Source organism: Hippopotamus amphibius, chromosome 1 (genome assembly GCF_030028045.1).
Source record: "Hippopotamus amphibius kiboko isolate mHipAmp2 chromosome 1, mHipAmp2.hap2, whole genome shotgun sequence".
Taxonomy (NCBI): Eukaryota; Metazoa; Chordata; class Mammalia; order Artiodactyla; family Hippopotamidae; genus Hippopotamus; species Hippopotamus amphibius.
This window is the reverse complement of record NC_080186.1, coordinates 229823515-229845041: the sequence shown is the minus strand read 5'-3', so window position 1 is coordinate 229845041 and position 21527 is coordinate 229823515. Positions and strand designations below refer to the sequence as shown.

The following is a 21527-nucleotide window of genomic DNA, read 5'->3' as shown; positions in this document are numbered from 1 at the left end:
TCCACCGAAGAGCTTGGTTGTACTACCTGTCACGAAGCCCCAGAGCTGCTCATAGTAGCCCACATCACAAAAGCCAAGGGGTTACTGTAATCATTTTACAAGTAGAAAAAGCAATAATAGTGATCTGAAATGTAAAAAAAAATTAAATGCTGCAAATATATGTTGAATACCAATTGCATATACAACCCTTGTCTAGGACTCGACAGACAATTCGGAAAGTTACTAGATATGAAGACATTTCGGAAGAGTTACTAGATATGAGAAATCCAATTTTCCTGGCAGTGGTATAAATGTACGTACACACACACACACACACACACATCCAAATATACACATATACGCACATACGCATGTATATATGCACAGCATAAATTCCACCCATTCTAAAAGGGTCAATGGTTGGTGATTATTTTGTCTCTCTCTCTTTTTATTTTTCTTTTAAGTAATGGGCACCATCAATAAGAAAGCAGAGAATTAATCATGTTTCATAAACAAAGTTCCTATTCACACTTAAATTTACCTTTAATGGAAAGAAATGTGTAGCCTATTCTCATGAATAATGATAACTAGCGCAAGCTGATTGCTTAGTACAGGCCAAGCACTGGTCTAAGGGCGATACATGCCTTATCTCTCTTAATACTCACAGCGGTTAATGATGTAGGTACAGAGGCAACTGAAATGGAGTACATTTAAAAATTTTAATAAATGTCATATACCTGCAAATGGTTGAACAAAGAAATCTCTGTTCCACCATAAAGCTAAACTTCCACTTTAAATGCATGATGTTCTACACACTTTCTTTCTAGATAACGATTTGTTGTCTAACCTGAATTAGATACTTAAAAACAATATGGATACGTCTTATGAATTTAAATATTTCTGAAGATCTTAGTAGCAAAGAACTTTGTAAATACATAGTTTCATACTTAGCATTACCCCTCATTTTGTTTTATCCCAGATTCATCCAGGAAAAGGCTCAGCTTCATTCCTTATCTCTGACGAATTCCACCATCTACAGTATATGGCGTCTCTTATCTGTACCATTTCTCCCAGTGCTTGCATTCATCTTTAATGTTGACATTTTGTGGTCTAGTGGCTCTTGAGAAATGACAAATACCCTTCTCCTCTGAATTGTAAATTACCATATTTGGTCTTGCTTCTTCATATAATTTTTAGTAAGCCTTTTTATTTCCCTCATTTGTTAAATTGAAACTTTAGAATGAATAAGTTTTCCTTAACAGTATCTGAATTTTTATCTTGGCAATGTGGCAGAGTTTAAAGTCGCACATAAACCAGCTGAACAAACTGGGCAAGTAAACAGCCCGTTAATTTCACAATAATCCATTTGAGAGTAGCCATTAGGGAGGCATCTTTCTTGGAACCCCGGAACACACAACAGAAGGTTAGGATTGGTCTTCATCTTAATATCCACCCTCCTGCTTATACTTACTAGCATTCAGAAGAATAACTCTTCTCCTTCTGAACAGCAATTATTATTAATAGTTATTATTATTCAGAAGAGTAATGTTAACAGAGTCACTTTTGAAAGTCTGCCAACTCTTGATTTAAACAAGAGAGATCAGAGTTGAAAGCATACGTTTCGATACTCCATACATGTAGCAGATTATACGTTCTCAGTATACATCTGTTCAACGAATGATGGAATTGAACCTAAGTTCAGAAGGACACTGAATTGCTCTTTGGTCTTTCCTGGGCTTGGTGTTGATTTAATGAACGCATGCTTGATGTATGGAGAAATATTTGGGCACATATCCAGGGTCATTTATAGTTTTTTTACACCTCCATAATGCTATTTCTATAAATTTAGAGGGATATAGTAATCATATAGTCTATACACTCAATTTCACATGAGAGGGACTTCCCTGGTGGTGCAGTGGTTGAGAATCAGCCTGCCAATGCAGGGGACATGGGTTCAAGCCCTGGTCCGGGAAGATCCCACATGCCACGGAGCAACGAAACCCGTGTGCCACAACTACTGAGCCTGTGTGCCACAACTACTGAAGCCCACGTGCTTAGAGCCCGTGCTCCACAGCAAGAGAAGCCACTGCAAAAGAGAAGCCCGTGCATCACAAGGAAGCGTACCCCCACTCTCTGCAACTAGAGAAAGCCTGTGCAGCAACGAAGACCCAATGCAGCCAATAAATAAATAAAAAAATTTACAAAGAAATTTCACATGAGAAGGCGAGATGCAGAGAAGTTAAATAACTTGCCTGAAGTATAATGAGCCAAGATAAGAATGGAAATCTAGTTCAGCTGGTTGTTGGTTTTCCAAGCAAAAACTGGTATAATTCGTATTTTGCTCTTCAGATAAATGTAACCTAAAGAAACACTGTGTGTTGGGACTTCACCACAATGATAATAAAGAAAATTTACCGTAAAAATAAGAAATTATATTTTGCATGGTAAAATATATAATAAATGATAAATAATTGATGACTGAGATTGGATGAGTATTAAAAACTATATTATGTCTTCATACCATATTCAGAATGGTTTACGGGGAGGACTTTTTTGCAGGCATTATCATAAAAAATAACTTTCTATTTATTTAGTCATTACTTAGTTTCCATTGTTAAACAAGGAAAACAGAAAGGCACTGGCCCATGCCTTCCCTTCTCCTCTTAGTTCACTGTCACCATAGTAAAGAATAAACAAAATGCTTGAAAAGTGGCCAGTGATCATTAAGTTTGTAACACAAACTTCCTAACATTTCTAGTGGTATAGGATGACAGCTTTCTCAGAAGCATGACAAATTCTTCTCTGAGAATGGAAATGATACGGGTGGATGGGGCCAGATTTCGCACTCTGCCTCTCTAATTACTACTTTAGATATTCTCAAAACTCTTTTTCAGTGGCTTAAATCAGTCATGGCAACTGAAGATTCATTGACTAATTTTTTGATGCAAAAGTAGATGTCTTGGCAACCTCATTCTGAACATTTCAAAAAAAATAGCTTACACTCTCAATCTTTCAGACCCATCTTTCCTATCAATAGTGTCATCTTAAAGACTGTTTCTGTCAACCAGAAGTAAACCATTAGAAGCGGCAGATATGTATTTATTTTAAGTATTTACAAAAGTCCCCATGATTTATTTCAAGTGTCTAAATATTTTGTTTGTGTGTCAGTTTATTATATTATAAAATCTCTCCTAAGCTAATAAGAATTAGGATTACTTTTGGATTCTACTAAAAGGATAACTTTTTTTTTTACTGATTTCACATGGAGCAAGACATCTGTATTTTGTTTGCAAAATTTACTCTATCTGAAAAAAAATTACTCTAACATCTATATCCTAAAAACGCTTTTTACTCAAACTGGATTAGTAGCATCAACACCATCTTGGAGCTTATCTGAGATGCAGAATGTCAGGTCCTACCCAAGACCTACTCAATCAGAGCCTGCATTTTAACAAGATCCCCATGAATTAAGTGTGTACGAGGATGAGTCAAAAATTATCCGCACACCAGTTATATTAAAACTTCTGTTGGCCGCGCTGTCTTGTCAGCACTTTCCATTCAAGGCTACTGTCTCCCCAGTCACTGTTGTGCAGGTGTGAACGTGTTACATCAGTTCATCTGTAACTGCGGTGTGAGCAAAAATGGATGCCCCACTTGTGATCTGCATGAAAGAAGAGCAGCGTGCAGTGAGTCATTTTTTGTGGTCAGAGGGTGTACCTGGTGCCGTCATTTATCGAAGAGTTTGTGCGCAGTATGGAGAAAGTGTTTTGACTCGAAGGAGTGTTGTAAGAATGAATAGAGAAATTCAAAGAAGGTCACACAAGTGTTAGCCATCAAGAAGGAGCCAGACTCCTGTCCATGTCCACGGCTGATGACAACACTGAGCGTACACGTGAAATGATTCTGTCAAATAGATGAGTGACAGTGGATTATGTGGTAAATCATTTGCAAATCAGCCATGGCTCTGCCTATGAAATAATCCACGACAGATTTAGGTTTTGAAAAGTTAGTGCTGAAGCCTAAACTTCAGATTAAATGCAGAGGACTGCTATCCAAGGGCATTGTGATCTTTCATGACAATGCACGTCTACACACTTCTGCCCACACTGTCGACACTCTGCAAAAACTTTGTTTTGATGTGTTAAAGCATCCTCCCTATAGTCCTGATCTTACTCCATCGACTTTCACCTGTTTAGTCCTCTGAAAGCAGCCCTATGAAGGCAAAGATTCACTTCTGATGAAGAAGTAAAGACAATGTGTGTTCGTGGCTCGCAGCTCAGCCTAAAACCTTTCTTAATGAGGGAACACAAAAGCTTGTTGACAGATGGACAAAGTATATGGAAAAGCAAAGAGATTATGTTGAAAAATGATGTATTTGTCTTTTCTAAAAGTTAATGAAAATAAATTCTACAGCCAGAGTGCAGATAATTTTTGACTCACCCGTGTACATTTAGTTTTGAGAGGTACTGGCCTAAGCCACAGAATTTAGTATTTGATTATAAATTGCCTTGTTCTTTCCACCAAAAACCTCAGTTCCCCTGCAGTTTCTGTGCTGGGCCTAAGCTAGATATTTATTCAAATATAATAAAATGATTCAAAAAAAAAAAAGAAGAAAGAAAAAAATGTTTCCAAGATAAAAATAAAGCCTGAAAAATAGATCATGTCCTTTGTTTATTTTTCCAGGTTTCACTTTGCTGTCAGATTGTTCCATAAGGCACCTTCTCAGAATAAGCTCCTCAATGGACGTTGAACTCCACCATGCCAGGTGGATCAATCAGTAATCAATGAATATGGGGCTGATCATCTACTTAGAGGATGATCCTTGTCCCTAGCGATCCTCTTTCCCCCTGAATTTGGATATTTCATATCTTGTTATCACCCTGGCAGCAGACAGGACAACACAGAGCTGAAAACAAACATTAGTCATTCTGCTTTTCCTTAGTAGTTTGGCTGAAACGTTTGACAGGTTGAGGTACTGGGTAAAATGAATTCTGTGGACTTTAATTTACCATGGCACATAATAAATGTTAATTTATCATTGGTTAAACAATCAGCCATTCAAAGCCGCTATTTGGTTTATATTGGAAACAATATTTTAGTGACCTGAAAAAAAATCAAGATGACTTCCAGCCAGACCCAGGGAATTACTTAGGCACTGAGAAATGTTGGTTCTGAGGGTTATATTTTTAGGAAAACCTCATTTCTGAGGAATCTAAAAGTAAAATTCAAATATAACAACATCCAGAGGCCACTAAGGTAGAGACTAAATTTTAAAAGAGAACATTATAAATCCTTAATTCCTTTCCCAATTTCTAACACTTACTTTTGAAAGTTCATGACTTCAAATATCTGTCTGGTAATAACGTGTATATTATTTCATGTCATGAAACCCCTAGAATACAATTACACTGCCTTAACTTTCCTTTTTATCCTACCTAATATGCCACCAATTAGAGAGCATTAGGGCTGGATTTTGAAAGCTTCAAGAAATAGACCCACAGTTATTACACATGCTACATTTCTCCAATCATCCTCGAGAAATTAATGATCACATTTTGACATGCTACAAACTGAATCTGGGTCAGCTCGCTTACTTGATAAACCAGAAGTAAGACTGATATCATCACTCAGTTTATGGTGAACTTTAGAGGCAATGAAATACAAAACAGGATTTTATGTCACCAAAATCTCGACATTAAAAAAAATAATAATGACGAAAGAGGAAAGACAACAAAAGAAAAAAACTGCTTTAAGTGTGTGAGTTGAAAAAAATCTTTGAAAAAAAGCAATGCACATTTATTATATCTTGACTTACACTGCCTATGTACCAGCATGTTTAAACAGGTTAAGTTGACTTAGGAAACGATCAAAATGACTTTTCCAAGAAGTAATTTATGAGAGAGGAAACCTGACTTAAACTGAGCACAGGATATATAACTAGAAATAAAAATAGGAGATGAAAATTTTAAAATTGAATAAAAGGTCACTAACTGGTTTTGCTAACAATGATTATCATTGGGTTGACAAAATGAATATGGATAAAATGTAAGAATAAGATCATAGATTTAAACTAAATATGGGTCAAAGAGAGGGAAAATTTTATTTCTGCACAACAGGCCACATTTCCTACTATAGTCACTTATTTCACAGTTACACATTATTCATCATGAGAAGAAAAGGGAATATCTCATGGGCGAGAATGTGGAAAACTGGAACACTGCTCTGGGGATTATATAAATGGTACAATCACTTTTGAAACCTATTTGACAATATCTCAAAACATACACATAACCTACAACCCAGCAATTCTACTCCTTGAGATAGACCTATGTGTTTGCACACAAACTTACACATTCTACATGCAAATCTGTTTAACAAACAACATACCCTAGAGTGTTCACAGAAGCTCTGTTCATTGTAGCCTCAAACTAGAATACCCAAGTATCCACCAACAATAGTAATTTACAGTAAATTTACTCAATGCAATACTATCACAATGAGAACGAACAATCTACAACCACACAGAAGAAGATGGATGAATCTCACAACCACACTGTTGGCCAAAAGATGCCAAAACAGAAGAGTTTATATTATATAATTCCATTCATAAAAAGCACAAAACTGGCAAAACAAATGTATGCCCTTGGAAGCTAATGGAGTGGTTATCTTTGGAATTAGAGTGACTGGACAGAAGCATGAAGGGGTAGCCTTGGCAGCTGGTATCCTTGGCATCTGACTACTAGTTGTATGAGTAAAACTGGTTAAGCATTTTTTTTTCTCACCTAATAACACAGTCACACCTATCATATACCAATTAGAAGGGTTACATATAAATAACTGAACAAAAAAAGAGAGCTCCTCCCTTTGTAACCAACACTGGGAAGCTAAGATAATTTTTTGTTTTAAAGTCATATACAGCTAACATAAACATTAAGCCTTTTAAGTTCCTTCCAAAACACAAGGTATTGTCTCCCCAGCCAATAACTCTTCTTCCCCTTTCTCGGCATTTCTGCCAGTCAGATCTCCCTGATGTTTCTGTTGCCTCAGTTCACATGGATTTCTTTAGCAGGAGGAACCTGCTGTTTCCTGTCCCTAAGTATCTCAGCCAAGGCTTAGTGAAGTAGTACAACAGAAGTTGTAAGGGTCATTCTCATCCTCGACAAGGGAAGACAGGTCAAAACCATGCCCACTGGCAGCAGTACCACTGGCAAGAGACAACCACCTTTGCTCAAGACATTTTGAACTTTATGACAAAGAGCTAAGGAATGCTATGGCAGAGAAATATCCAGTCATTTCTAGGAAACAGTAAGATTATAGAAATAAAATAAGTTATGTGAGTGAGGAAATGTATTCCTCTTGTCATTCATCTGATATCAGGGCAGTGATACTTTGTGGAACCCACAGATGAGAGCTTTTTGTCAAGTACGATCCAAAGATGGTAGAAGGAGTTTCTTGTTACGTTTTTCTCTCCCCCTAAAGTGACCACCCTTTCACTGGAGAATGTATTTACGTCACTAAACCAATGTGATTCTTAAACAGGACATCAATCCTCCCTTTGGATGAGAACATTAATCAGATTCAGCTAGTTTTTCATTCTCTATCTAAACACTGCCATATGTGAAAAGAAAAATCTCTGAAAACCAAGGATATTTTACAGAGTTAACCTCTCCTCCCAGCCAATCTACTTTGTTAACTTATATAAACAAACTCTGCTATTACATTCCGTTTTTCATAACAATTTTCAGTAGATAATCCACAAATCAATTAAAGACAACTTAGTTGCCAAAAGGGATCAAGCAACAAGCACTAGAAGCCTAATATTTATAGGCGCCATCCGACAAATGTATGTGTTGGAGAAAAGTTTGGTCTGGCTAGCTTTGCTGCTAATCCAAGATTTTACATTTGTATGATTAGTTCTGAAATCAAAAGTTCATCACATAATTACTCTTAACGTATGAAATCCATGTTTTGGGGGCAGACGTGGACAGACACATGAAGAAAAGAAGGTATTACTATATGACATACTATTGCTATCACTTTTTAACTTCCAATTTTTTTTTGCTTTAATCTTTTCTACATATGAAACCTTTGGAGAATTAGATGAAAAAATGTAACTCAAAATACAGTGTACCCACTCAGGCACTTTGTCTTTTGATTGGCCATTTAGTCCCTTTACATTTAAAGTGATTATTGAATATGTGTTCTTATTGCCATTCTGTAAATTGTTTTGGGGTTGTTTTTGTAGGTCTTCTTTGTTCCTTTCTTCTTCTTTTGTTCTCTCGTGATTTGATGACTATCTTTATTATTATGTTTGGATTCCTTTCTCTTTCGTGTGTGCATCTGGTATAGGTTCTTGGATTGTGTAAACTGCCCCTTCTCTTCCATCGCCTCCTTATATTTCCTTATATTTTTACAATAAAGGTGAAGCAAAGGCAAATTCACTCAAGAGACTTGAGTCTGATGTGACCAAGAACACAGTCAGTAATGAGGTCAATACCCAAATAGTTTCATCAACTTGGTGCAATCTGAGTTCCCCCTTGTCTGCCTAGGATGGCAAAGGTACCCGTGAATGTATGGAACGAAAATGTTTCAACTTACATATAAGTTCACTGTCATTTTCTCCACTGAGATGGCTCCCTTGAGTTCCCCAAGCAGAATCTCCCATCCCAGTCCCTATTTTATTTTGTTTCATTGTTTAACATTTTCTGCCTTCCTTCACTAGAAAGCAAGCTTTTATAAGAACAAAGACCCATCTGCTTTCCTCTCCATTTTATCCCTAATATAAGGTAAATATTTTTACATGGCCAATAAAGCACCAGGCACAGGGATGTGCTGGAACCGTCCAGAGGTGGAACCGTCCAGACTAGTTGGCAAACGCTCTCTGTTAAATTTTCAGGAGTATTTCTAAGTCAGTTGTTATACCTAGCAGCTATCAAAAATTAAACAATATGAGCTTACAATTAAATAAACTATGCTGAAAAGAATGGTATTAAATATTCAAAACTCATCACTTAATAATCTGACTCCATTTTATTATCTATGTTCTCGAGGTCATTTACATCTATTGTACCTATATGTGGCACTCTGCATCTTTAGCCAGCTCCATAGTTAGCGACCTCTGTGGCTTGAAATGGGCCAGTGGGAGGATTTTTGCCACAGAAATCAGCAAATACTACAAATAAGCTTTTCTGGTGTCTTCACAGAGACCTGGCTGGTAACATTTACCAGCGCGCCGCTAACCAGGTTTATCACTGGCATTTAACAAGCAGTCTCTGAAGAACACAATCTTTTTTCTGAATTCTGAATATCTGAGTGCTTTATTCATGGTCATCTTAGTTCTTACCAAGCGTGTTCCTCTAGCCCAGCACAAAGCTTCTCTTTTTCAGGTTCACTCCCAGGCTTTCTTTCTGGAATGTAACTTCGTTGCTCTCGGAATGTCTGTCTCTTGCATTGGATTTTCACCTACTTAAGGGCTTAAGAGAGGTCTTCAGGCTTTTCAGTGTTGGGTGATGGGACTGAGCTGACAAACTCTGGGGTCTCTTCAGCCTTAACACTCTGTGCCATGATACGGGGAAAGAAAGCAGGGTGTCCATACTCTCACCAGGGGCCTAAAAACACTGGCTGATGGGCTTATTCATTCAGTACATACACATCAAGCATCTAACCATATGCCACACACCCTTCAGGCGCTGGCAATACCGAAATGGAAAAAAAGACAAACATTGCTGCCACATGGAGCTTACATTCTAGGATGTATTAATACTAAGTAACATTAATTTTATTGTTGTCTACGTGCCAGGCATGACCTAAGGCTGACACACTTAATCCTCACACCCTCCCATTGAACAGATGAGGAATCTAAGGCAAACTGAAGTGAAGTAGCTTGACCAATGTCTCAGAGCTGTAGAAGTGTTGACATTTCAACCTCAGCAATGCGGCTGGAGAGCCAATCAGCTCTCAATCACTACACCCCACACCTTGTCAAGGTGAGGCTGTTTTCCTATGTGCAAGTTGCTTATAAGGTAATTGTTTATAGGCGAGCTGTACTGTGCTATTCTGTAACCAAGAGCGGTTCCAATGATAATAGTTAACTTCGAAGTAATTTACAAAAGAAGCATCACGGAATTGGCGAAACCCTAAGGGAAACATAGAAAATGCTATTAAAGAGATGGCAGTAGGCAGGCCTAGTTTTACGTACATATTTCATTTAAGGGCACACTGGCCCTTTGAGGCAGACATTTTATTTTCCACTTACACACAGGGACTCTGCTAATGGAGGTTAGGGAACTGCCCAGTTAAGAAAGCAGGAGAGCTGGCATTCAAGCGTGGTCTGTTTGGCCCTAAAGCCAAAGTCTCCCTCCTATACCACACCCCCTCCCATGATGTGCAATGGCTATTAACCACGTTGTTATTCTCATAATGACTGTTGTTTGCCTATCAGGAAACTGTTTTACTCACCTTTAATTTAGCTGATATTACTCACGACTTGGAGTATCATTAAGAATACCATTTCAATATTCAAGACAATGCCAGTGGCATAAATAGGCATGAGACAGGATGAAGTTGAGCTCTGTAGCTCAGATAATCTTCTGGCTCCTGTAAACAGCTGGCCAAGGAGCAACATTTTGGCAGTAAAATGCAACCACATGACCAATGTTTTTGGCCACATGAAATGAACCAGATGGAAGCCAAGGAAGAAAAAGCCAAAGAGAGGAGAGAAGCACTTAAAATCACTGATTAGTTTCCTTTTTTTTTCATAAGAAACACATATTTTGATGCTTTTGCTTAACTCTACTTTAAGCCAATCTCAATTAGTTAGAAGACTGTTCAGATATTATTTGATAACTTTATGTTTTGATTGATCACTGAGCCCCACTCTACACCACAAGGAGTTCTCTCTTCAGGGAAGATTTTGAGTTGAGTCAATGAGGCTAGTTAAGTCTATTAGAATGACACTTCTCCTTTTGGAACTTCTCCTTTGCGTGGTGATAAGAAAATCTGATCAGGAAACAGGAGGTGGCAAAGTGACTAGAAGTCTAGCTTCTAGAACAGACTGCCAGGGTTCAAACTTGGGCAAATTTCTTAACCTCTCTCTGCCTAGCTTCCTTATCTGTAAGATAAAGGCAGTGCCAGTCCCCTTTGTGGGGTTGTTTTGTGAGATGAAATGAGATAATGTAGGGACTTCCCTGGTGGCACAGTGGTTAAGACTCCGTGCTCCCAACGCAGGGGGCCCAGGTTTGATCCCTGGTCAGGGAACTAGATCCCACATGCATGCTGCAACACAGAGTTCGCATGCCACAACCAAGGAGCCAGTAAGCAGCAACTAAGGAGCCCGCCTACCGCCACTAAGACCTGGAGCAACCAAATAAATATAGAATAAAATTTAAAAGAAAGAAAAGAAATGAGATAATGTATGTAGAGCCCTGGGAACACTGTCTGGCACATAATAAATTCCCAATACAATTTAGATCTTACTATTCTTACTCTGGACTTCTGACCACAGGTGTGTTGTGTAGCCTCTGATCCCTAAATCTCTAATTCTTCTCTTATTTGGTGGTAATTATACCCATCCTTTTCACTTACCCTAAAAATTGAATGAGATGAGCTATGGAACAGAACACTAAAAAGAACAGCTATGAACATGTTACATTTGAAAAGCTTAAAAAAATTTTTTTTAAATGCCATACAATAGGAGGTACTAATGTGATACTTAGAAAGTTACATCCTAGCTTATTGAGTTGTTGGTGGCACTCATTTCTCTTTCTAAGACTTGGGCTCTAGCCAGAATTTTCCAGTGGGCAAATTGAGGTTTAATTCAACAGCCATTGATGCGCTACACTTCCGTTTTGGTAGGAACTAAGAGTAGCTAAGAAACCATATTTTCCAATGGTCCCTGAAAATATCTGTTACTAAAAAATCTCCTGATCAAAGTTGAAGATTTGAGCATAACTGTCCAAACTTTGCACAGGGGATAATTTAAGTTTATCTAGGGTTATTTGTTTCAGCAAATAGTCAATGACGTAGGATATTCCATGACCCCTATTAGTGTAAGGGGCAGGAGAACTAGAATGTACTTTGTTCCTGGCCTGTGGGATGCTGGTGAAATCATCTCTGCCCTGCACTTCAAGGTCCCTTAGAAATTATTCTCCTCTATTTGTACAACACCCACCCCATAGTCACCCCATAAAATGTTCCTCTTAACATTCCTTTTTGAGAAGACAGAAAGCAGAAAGTTTTGGGATTTGTTCTGGTTGGAAGAAAAGACCATCTCTAGAGGAGTAGCTTTCTAGTTCAAGTTTCCTTGAATGTTATTATATTTTCAAACAATAACGTTTTTAAAAAACAAAATGTTCCAGTGTTCCTTTAGGGAGTTGTTACAGTCCACCAACCTGCTGAGTCCTAGCTCCTTGTTCTTTTTTGCTTCCCAGATCATCGTCTTCCCAATTTTTTGAGGTACTACATTTAAACCTTCAGCATGAGTTTACGACTGACCTTATTTTCTCAAATCTAAAATAAGCACCTCACTCCCCTCTCCCTCTGCTCTAAAACAGACACGAGGGGTGTGGCTCTAAAGTAATGACTGGTTCTCATTCTAGGTCCACAGAGGAAAATTAGCCTCTTTAGGATGTAATCCTCTCTCTCTCATATTAATTATATTTGACTTTCTCTAAAAGTACAGTTTACCCACAAAAGGCAAAAACTCGCCACTGCTGAAAAACTACTTTTAAATCTATTTTAAGCATTGTGTAACTGCCCAAGGTTGTATTTCTCAGGGATCAACACTCATCAAATACGTAAGATTTGCTGTTACTTTAAAGAATCAGACTCTTTACAGACGTGGCTTTCCTTCATCTTGAATGCCAGCAGGGAGTGAAAACAATGCCAGAGACAAGTATTCCAGCTTAAAGCTAAGTGTATCACCAGTACTATGCGTAATGTCCATTCAATCTTCAAAGAAAGCAGTGACACCCTACTAGACACATGTGAGGATTTCACGGAATATGAAATCATTTTTATTAAACAAACAAACTTGTAAAGGGGAAATTCAACAAAGAACTGTTGGTTAACGCCCAGTTATTTCAGCTGCATCAATAGTGGAATCATGTCTAAAGCCTCTCAAAGGTCAAGATAAGCTTAAGTAGCTTCCATGTTTTAAAGATTTCCTATACTAAAAAAGAAATGAAAAAATACAAAAACTGGGTTGCAAAATTGTGCGATAGTTTAAACGTTTGCATCAAATACCTTAACGCTTTTGACTCCAAGAATGCTATGCAATGAAATAGTGCTGTTCAAAAATAAATGTAGAATTTAAATGTGTGTGTGTGTGTGTGTGTGTACACATACATAAATACTTTGACTCATGGTGGTGTGGTCTGTTAAAACGGTACAATAAACATCTTTCTTCACTACTGCCAGTATATCGCTGTGACTGAATGCATACGGTCTTTCTGAGCACTGAGAGACCTCTGAAAATGTGACATGAGAGTGTCCAACTGCTGTGCCAGCTCCTTAACCTTCCACTGGACTCTTGGCCTATGATCATATTAGCAAGGCCCTGATCATATCAGCAAGTTGATTTTTCAAATGAAAGGGTGATTCCAACTAAGAGAGTATAGCAAGATGCTTCACCAAATACGCATTAATGGCATCCTCCTTGCATGTAAGGGAGCCTCTGGCCTCAAGGAATTTAGAGTCCAAGGGAGACACAAAATAGGACCCATAGAACAGTGAAGGCAGTACATATAAAAAATGAATCATTTTATGGGCAATTAAGACTCAGATTAAAAGCAAATGAATGAGGGCCAAAATCTCTCAGGTCTCAAAGGAGACTGGCCCAGGGTGCCTATTCTGGATGTCATCTTCACCTCTTAAACCCATTATGAAAGAAACCTGTTCGAACTACAAACACAGGGCATTTGAATACATAGAAAACTCACCCTTAGACATTCCAGTGCTTGTTGTATTTTGGAAAGGATCAAACTGACCAAGGAAAAGGAAAATATCTTTGGCATACCAAGAAGGCAAGTTTCATAATATATCTACAAATCATACGGTAGAGCTTAAATGCTGCATTTCTCGAGACTTCTGAAATTCTGTAGTCCAACATGCTATTGTTTTCACCCCATCCAGCAGTCAGATATTTATGATATTTAGAAACTTGTTAACAGAGCTCAATGATAAGAAGTGTCTAGAAGTGACCATCTGTTGGAAATATTCACAGTAATGCTTACAAATCTTTGATGAGCTTACAATTTAGCACATAACAAGCAGGCGATGCAAATAATAAACATGAGAAGCATTCAGTAGAAAGTAAAGCACACAGCAGGCACAGAATTTCTAATGCTGACTCAGTCTTAACTGTAACTTATTAACATAATAAAAATAAAAGACATTTATTTTGTTCTGAAGTAGAAGTAGATGTACATCTAGTAGCAAGAAAGTACTATTTACACCTTTAACTGCCAACTTTCACTTTATCCCTTGTCCGTTTGCTTATGCACTTTTACTAGGGAATTTTGTAATTTTATTTCTCTGACTTTACAGTTCCCTAAAAAATCCCAAGGGTACCATCTTTTACATTGGCTAAAACTAATAAATAATTCTGGTGAATTATTTTAACCTAAACTTTGAGTTTCTTCTACGCAAGTAAATCAGAACACATTTTAATCCAAATGTAATGCGTACTTTTATAAAGGCCAGGTAGTTACTATATATGTTACATCTGGTCTAAAGAAGGAAGACCTATCCTTGAGATTTTGCAGAGAATTTCACCTCCATTTTGCTATTGGTGAAATAGCTTACAGTGCTATAGACTAACCAATCAGAAACAAAAACTGTGCGAAGAATCAATCTTTTTCTTACAGATATCTAAAACACTAAAGCAAAGAAGGAAAGCAAAGATTTTTATGTCTTCTGTTTTTCCTAGTTATTTGATTAGAATAGGCTCACTTGAATGTAAAGCAAAGGTGTAACTGATAATTTATTGAGGTCATGAGGTCAAGATTTTTCATATGATTTCTACAGAAATCTTTAGACATAATGGATTAATAACATATTTACTTCAATTTCATGGTTGCTAATTCTCCTGGGCAACATTAAAACTCTGAACTACAACCTAGACCATAGAGATGGTTTCAACTTTTCTATGTGAATGTGACCTGAAACACTTATAAACAACACAGTAGTGTTTTGTTGGTGTTGCTTGTTCACTTTTTTTTCTTTCTTTTTTTTTTTGTTCGCTTGTTGAATCAAACAAGAACCCTTTCCTGACATTTAAAGGGTTAACTGAAGGTTAGTATGACCAATTCTGACAACGTTAGGTCCATTAGGCACGCTAACACACTTTCCCAGATGCCAGTCACAGGAATGCTTTTCTAAATTCACCATTTAACTCTCAAAATCAGCTTTTAGAGTTAGTCAATTTCCTTCTACTTCTGCAGGTTCCCAAATACCCCTGACTATGTTAAGGTTCACATCTTCTTAGCTCTTATTCTGTGTACTGCCTATTTATCCTGCCAATTTAACGTGGAATAGGAAATAGAAGTTAAACAGATCAACGCAGGTAAAGACTTCTTTGCAGGGGACCTCAAGCTACAGAGGCTGATGACAAAAAATTCTTCCCGGCCACCAAAAAGAGAGAGAAATAATACCTGTAGGACTTCGAGAAACGCAATCTTGATTTGACTCTTGTGGAGGGTCCTGGCACCGTGACTCCCCAAGGATCCCAAACAGAAGCCATGTGTAATGAAGGTGCCAGGATCGCTGGAGACAGAGGCAAGTCAGAGTGGGTGCAGGGCCCTGGGGCCAGAGGGCCCCTTCAGGAGCAGGAGGCACTTGTGGCTCAGGGAGGGCATTTCCTCTGTGCGGTGCTCTCTGCTGCCAAGGAGGTGGCGGGTAGCTGAAGCAGGACTGGAAGGGATGGCTGGGACTTCCTGCTGTATGACACTTGCTCTTTGCGACAGAGCTTGCTTCACTCCGATTTTATCTTATTAATAACGTGAGACGTGCTCCCTTGCAAATTTGTTTTTAAACACAGCCCTGATTAAACAGCACAATCACAACACACACACACACACACACACACACACACATACTGTGAAAGGCATGATTGAAGTGGGCGAACCTTTCTATCAAGTGTGAAGTTTAAGGAAAAAAAGTAAACACAGGGCCTTTGTTAAAAAAGAAAAAAGTAAATACATGCCCATGACTGGGAAATTCGACAAAGATTTACTAACTTTCACACAGCTAGCTGCCAAATATCATTTTCCTTAGTTCAACTTCTCTTAGAAACAGGGATGAACACAGTTATTAGCAAAGCTTCCACCAGGATTTAACGGTCTTGAAATACCAGCGCGTCCCTGCAAGTCAGCTTGAGAAGAAAACAGGCAGATCACTTTCCACACTTTTGGCAGCTTTTCCCTCAAGGAGATACTGTGTCACCTTGGAGAGTGAGTTATAATGGGTGACTCTGACAACAGAGATCAATTGTCTTGCTCATTTTCTACTCCCTAGAAACATTTCTGAACTCTCTGATACGTCTCTGAAAACAACCTTCCTCCAAATTACATAAATGATGAAAGCCACATAGAGCCCTTCACCTGTCTTACGGGTCCAGCACATCTCGGTGAGGCATCTATTTCAAGACAGTGTGCTGCAGCAGTCAGAGCACCCCAATGTCGTCATAGGTGCTCACCACCAAGTGCTACTTAACATGAACAACGTGGCATAATCCCACCAGTCCCTATGCAAACACTGCCCCACCGGTGACCTCAACTGTAAACCAAGGCAGAACTCCACTTCTCCGGGATAAGATTAGAGAGGCTTGGAGCGCCCAGCAGCGATTTAACCCCCTCTGGACTGGACAAATCTGACCAACGGTTGAGCTTGGGGACCATCACCACATCTGCCAAATTTTGAGACCCCCCCCCCCCCATAGCCCAGCCTATCTCTTATATACCCAAGGGGTCCAAACTATTCCTGTAGTTTCTGTAAAAGCTCAGGTCAGTAAACACGACACTTATTTTCACGACAGCATCCAGCACACCAGGGGTTCCTGAGAACACTACAGGTTCTGTATCAGCCTCGGGAATGAGTAATAGAAAACGTTTTCATGGTTTCACCTCTTTGTTATCTGACAGTTGGACTAAAAGAGCGGGTGAGTGATAGCTGACCGAACAGCAGTGACCTTGGAGGAGCCAAGAGTTCAAAAATAAACACATCCTCTCTGAATCAACCAGCACTATTTTAATGCTTCACAAACGACACCTTTTTGCTTTTGTATGTGGATCCCCATTTCACAAGAGCCATATGGGTGGTCACCTTCCTGGTATTCTTTGAAAGGACTGAGAAGGTGCCTACAGCAGCCTGCCCTTCTTGGTGTATTAAATTCCACTATCAACACTTCATTCCATTCGTCTATTAAATTTCCATGTCAGGACAGCTCTTGGGAAATGTCAACATTTCTGGCAGAGTGGACACAGAGCTGAACAACTCGGTCTTTAGTAGAATGGCTTCATCCAAGACTGAAGCCAGACAGGAGAAAAAAATTGGGAGTCTGGGTAAAGAGTAGGGATGTCCCTGAAAACTGGTGGGGGATGGACTGGTGTGAAGGGAGGGAGGGGGTGGACACAGAACAAGCAAGAGAGCAGGAGGGAAGGTATTGGCAAAGCCTTCCTTCCTTCACCTTCCATACAATATAAAGCTCTCATTTTATCCAGCAGCATTTCAAATTTTGTAGATCAAATAGCATCAGTGGTTTTTAGAAATGAAAGTTGCAGCCCACATACACAACACTGGAAGCAGACAAATGCTGTTTGTATTGTTATCCCAAATGCACTTGTCATGGCAAGATGGACCCTATCTTCCCATCCAGGCTAACGCCAGCAGCAGGCAGGCATTTTGACTAACACTTGTCTTTGTCCATAGCAATTTACATTTTGAAAAGAATGTTCTGTTAACTGATATCTAACTGATGAAATATAAGGGCATAATAATAATGCATGATGAAGGTCCTGTAGAATGTCTACCTGTTTCTAACAGCAACGTATATTAGGCAGACATCTAGAACAGTTAAGCAAGAATAAAACAATGGAGCTGTAAGTGTGAAATGATGACCAGGAAAATGAAAACTTTGGTCCTTTTTCCGAATGTGAAATTAAATAGAGATACAAGAAGTATCTGCCAATGTTAATGTTATTTTCTCCTTTAATTACTCACCACCTCCTTCCCATTTCTTCTGTACAGATAAGCATAATCCCCTTGAGGTGACCAGGTCTCAGCAAGGTCATAGAAATAAACTCTTTATTTCTGAGACTAATTGTGAGCAAAGTTAAGCCTCAATTTCAAGTATAAACATTAATATTATTGTGAGGGACTGCCTAGTATTTCACAGTCATGAGAATTTAGGCAATTGGAAGCAATAAAAAAATTAAATAAGATGTTTGCTACGATGAACCTTTGCTGTCATTTATATTTAAAACAGCTGTTTATAACTTTCACTTCACATGTACTAAAGGGTAGAGAAGAAAATGAAGCAGAAATCTTTTGAATATTTTAATTTCTGTCATATTAATAAGCATTTATTTTCCAGAAGTTTTAGGAAAAGCATGATTGAATGTCAAGGAGAGATGTTCCATCTCTGAGACAAACTCTTCTTTTACAAGTTGGAAACTAAATTTGCATCCCAGGGAAAACCAGATTCTGAAATCTAAACTTTGCGTTCACCCAACCGTTAGTCACATAATTCCTAATCTCCCTAAAATCTCAAGAAAATGCCCACTTCCTGCCAATAACATCTTATGTTCTGCAGAGCTCCGAGTAAAGCATCTTTGCCTCTTGAACATTTCTGGGATTTTGGTTCCAAGATTCCAGATGTTCAAATGGCAAGTTTGGGGTTTGATGTTTGACACAGATAAATTCAGAATTTCCTTTATAGGAGATAGCTACTATGAATCAAATCTGACAATCCCAAATTTAAAAGTAGGAGAATTTAAACATAATCCACATAAGCATTTATTTACACACCAAGTCACTATTTGACAAGTGGAAGGGGAAGGTTTGAGCTAAACTTCAGAGAAACAGATAGTTACATTAGTGGGGTTGTGTGATGTTGAAATACATTGATTGCCTCAGGAAACCAGAGTGGGCAGAGATATGGGTTCAGGATCATGTTGTCTTTTGAAACAGTTGCTGGTTGCAGACTCAAATGCAGCAGAAGTTAAGGTGGAAGCAAACAATTTCATTTCATTTTCATGTTATCATCTACCTCTGATAATAGTTTCATTATAACAATTCTATTTTCAGGGCGATCTGTTTCAAAAGGGTGTGCCAAAAGGAAATTTAAAACTGGACCTGGGCACTTCTGAAAGCTTATTCATTCAGTATAAGTAATTGTGATTTAAACAAGGCCTCTTATTACATTAATACAGTATAACTATCAACTATCAATTATTACTCCAAATGGAAATGCTGCAAAATAATGCTAACATTTTCTCTGAATTGCTTTCAGATAGTCATTCTAAATCTTATTCGTGTCTACTTGATTTAGAGGTCATTTATTCCATGTTCTGAAATGAAGGAAAGGAAACTGCTCTGAAACTTTTCTTTATGAACTGTAATACAGCAGAATGCTAACAGAATTGAGGGTACACCATAGTCTCGAGAGCCCTAAGAAAGCATACTCTGAATTTTAAGCTGCCTCAAATGCATCCTTTATTCATACATGTTCTGGGATACAAATAGGAATAAAATGTAATTAAAGAGCTAAAATTATGATTACTATTTTATTTTGTTACAAAATTTTTTTTAAGTTTTTTTTTTTTTTTTTAATTTATTTTATTGGCTGTGTTGGGTCTTTTTTGCTGTGTGCGGGCTTTCTTTTTAGTTGCAGTGAGTGGGGGCTACTCTTTGTTCTGGTGCGCAGGCTCCTCATTGCCATGGCTTCTCCTGTTGCGGAGCACGGGCTCTAGGCGCGTGGGCTTCAGTAGTTGCAGCACATGGGCTCAACAGTTGTGGCTCACAGGCTCTAAAGCGTAGGCTCAATAGTTGTGGCGCATGGGCTTAGTTGCTCCGAGGCATGTAGGATCTTCCTGGAGTGGAGATCGAACCCATGTCCCCTGCATTGGCAGGCGGATTCTCAACCAGTGCAGGAAGCCCCTAAAGTTTTTTTTATTGACCTATAGTTGATCTACAATGTTGTGCTAGTTTCTGCTGCACAGCAAAGTGATTCAGTTACACATATGGATACATTCTTTGTTATATTCTTTTGCATTACAGTTTATCACAGGATATTGAATGTAGTTCCCTGTGCTACACAGTAGGACCTTGTTTGTCTATTCTACATACAATAGTTTGTATCTGCTAAACCCAAACTCTCAATCCATCCCTCCCCTACCCTCCCTTCCTCTTGGCAACCACCAGTCTGTTCTCTATGCCTGTAAGTTTGTTTCTTATTTTAGATTCCACATATGTAATATCATATGATATCTGTCTAACTTACTTTACTCAGTATGATAACCTCTAGGTCCATCCATGTTGCTGCAAATGGCATTATTTCATTCTTTTTAATGGCTGAGTAGTATTCCACTGTGTATATATACCACATCTTCTTTATCCATCCATCTGTCAGTGGACATTTAGGTTGTTTCCATGTCTTGGCTATCGTGAATAGTGCTGCTATGAACATAGGGATGCATGTATCTTTTTGAATTATACGTTTGTCTGGCTATATACCCAGGAATGGGATTACTGGACCATATGGTAACCCTAGTTTTAATTTTTTGAGGAACCTCCATACTGTTTTCCATAGTGGCTGCATCAACGTACATTTCCACCAACAGTGTAGGAGGGTTCCCTTTCCTCCACACCCTCTCCAGCAGTTGTTATTTGAAAAGAGCTAAAATTATTAAGACAGAGAATAAAATAAATGAAAAGAGGCATGATTAAATATAAGAGTAAAAGATAAAACTGAATTGTGAATCAAAATGCTTTGTTATATACTCAAGGTTTCTATCTACATGTTTTAGGAAAGTTTTAGCAATTTGGAAGATAATTAGATCAAGCCCTTTCTATCCAATGAGGTGCTGAGTTCTTTCTAACCACTTGAGTAAATGGGGGTTGAAGGAAAAAAAAATAGGGAGGAAGAAATGAGAGGGAAGGGAAAGACATTTTACGTTTCTTAAGTGACTGACAAAGACCTAGGAGATTTTTTACAGTAGTCAACAGGAAATATTTCTAGAGTCAAATTCTTAAAAAAAAAAATTTGAAATTAATATAGGCTAATCACTTGAAATAAAGAACTAAAAATGATGTTTTTAAATGTGTGTAAAAGTCTTCTGGGGTCAGTAAATGGTTGTCTAAATTTCTGTATATGAAGATTTTAAAAGTCAGAAAAATTTTCTTTTCAATATTGTATTCATGATTGCAGATTGAAAAAACTCCTTAATTATTGACTGCTGAGTGAAAGGGGGATATAGAACTTCATCTTGAAAGCCACTTCCTCCAGGAAGCCTCCCCTGCTTTCCCAGACCAAAGGATGTCTCCACAGCACT

General features: G+C 38.3%; 1 protein-coding gene across 4 annotated transcripts in view; it reads right to left on the bottom strand.

Annotated features, from left to right (window-relative positions):
• Positions 1-21527, bottom strand: part of PDE4D (phosphodiesterase 4D) — a 688956-nt gene that overhangs the window by 313556 nt on the left and 353873 nt on the right. Inside the window, exon 1 of one of the 4 annotated variants that reach the window (XM_057743103.1) lies at positions 15630-15970. The exons of the other annotated variants lie outside the window; for them this stretch is intronic. Within the exon in view, the coding sequence (XP_057599086.1) occupies positions 15630-15718 (89 nt within the window). The 5' untranslated portion in view covers positions 15719-15970. Of the gene's footprint in view, positions 1-15629; positions 15971-21527 lie in introns of those variants that run through there. 4 annotated transcript variants of the gene reach the window in all.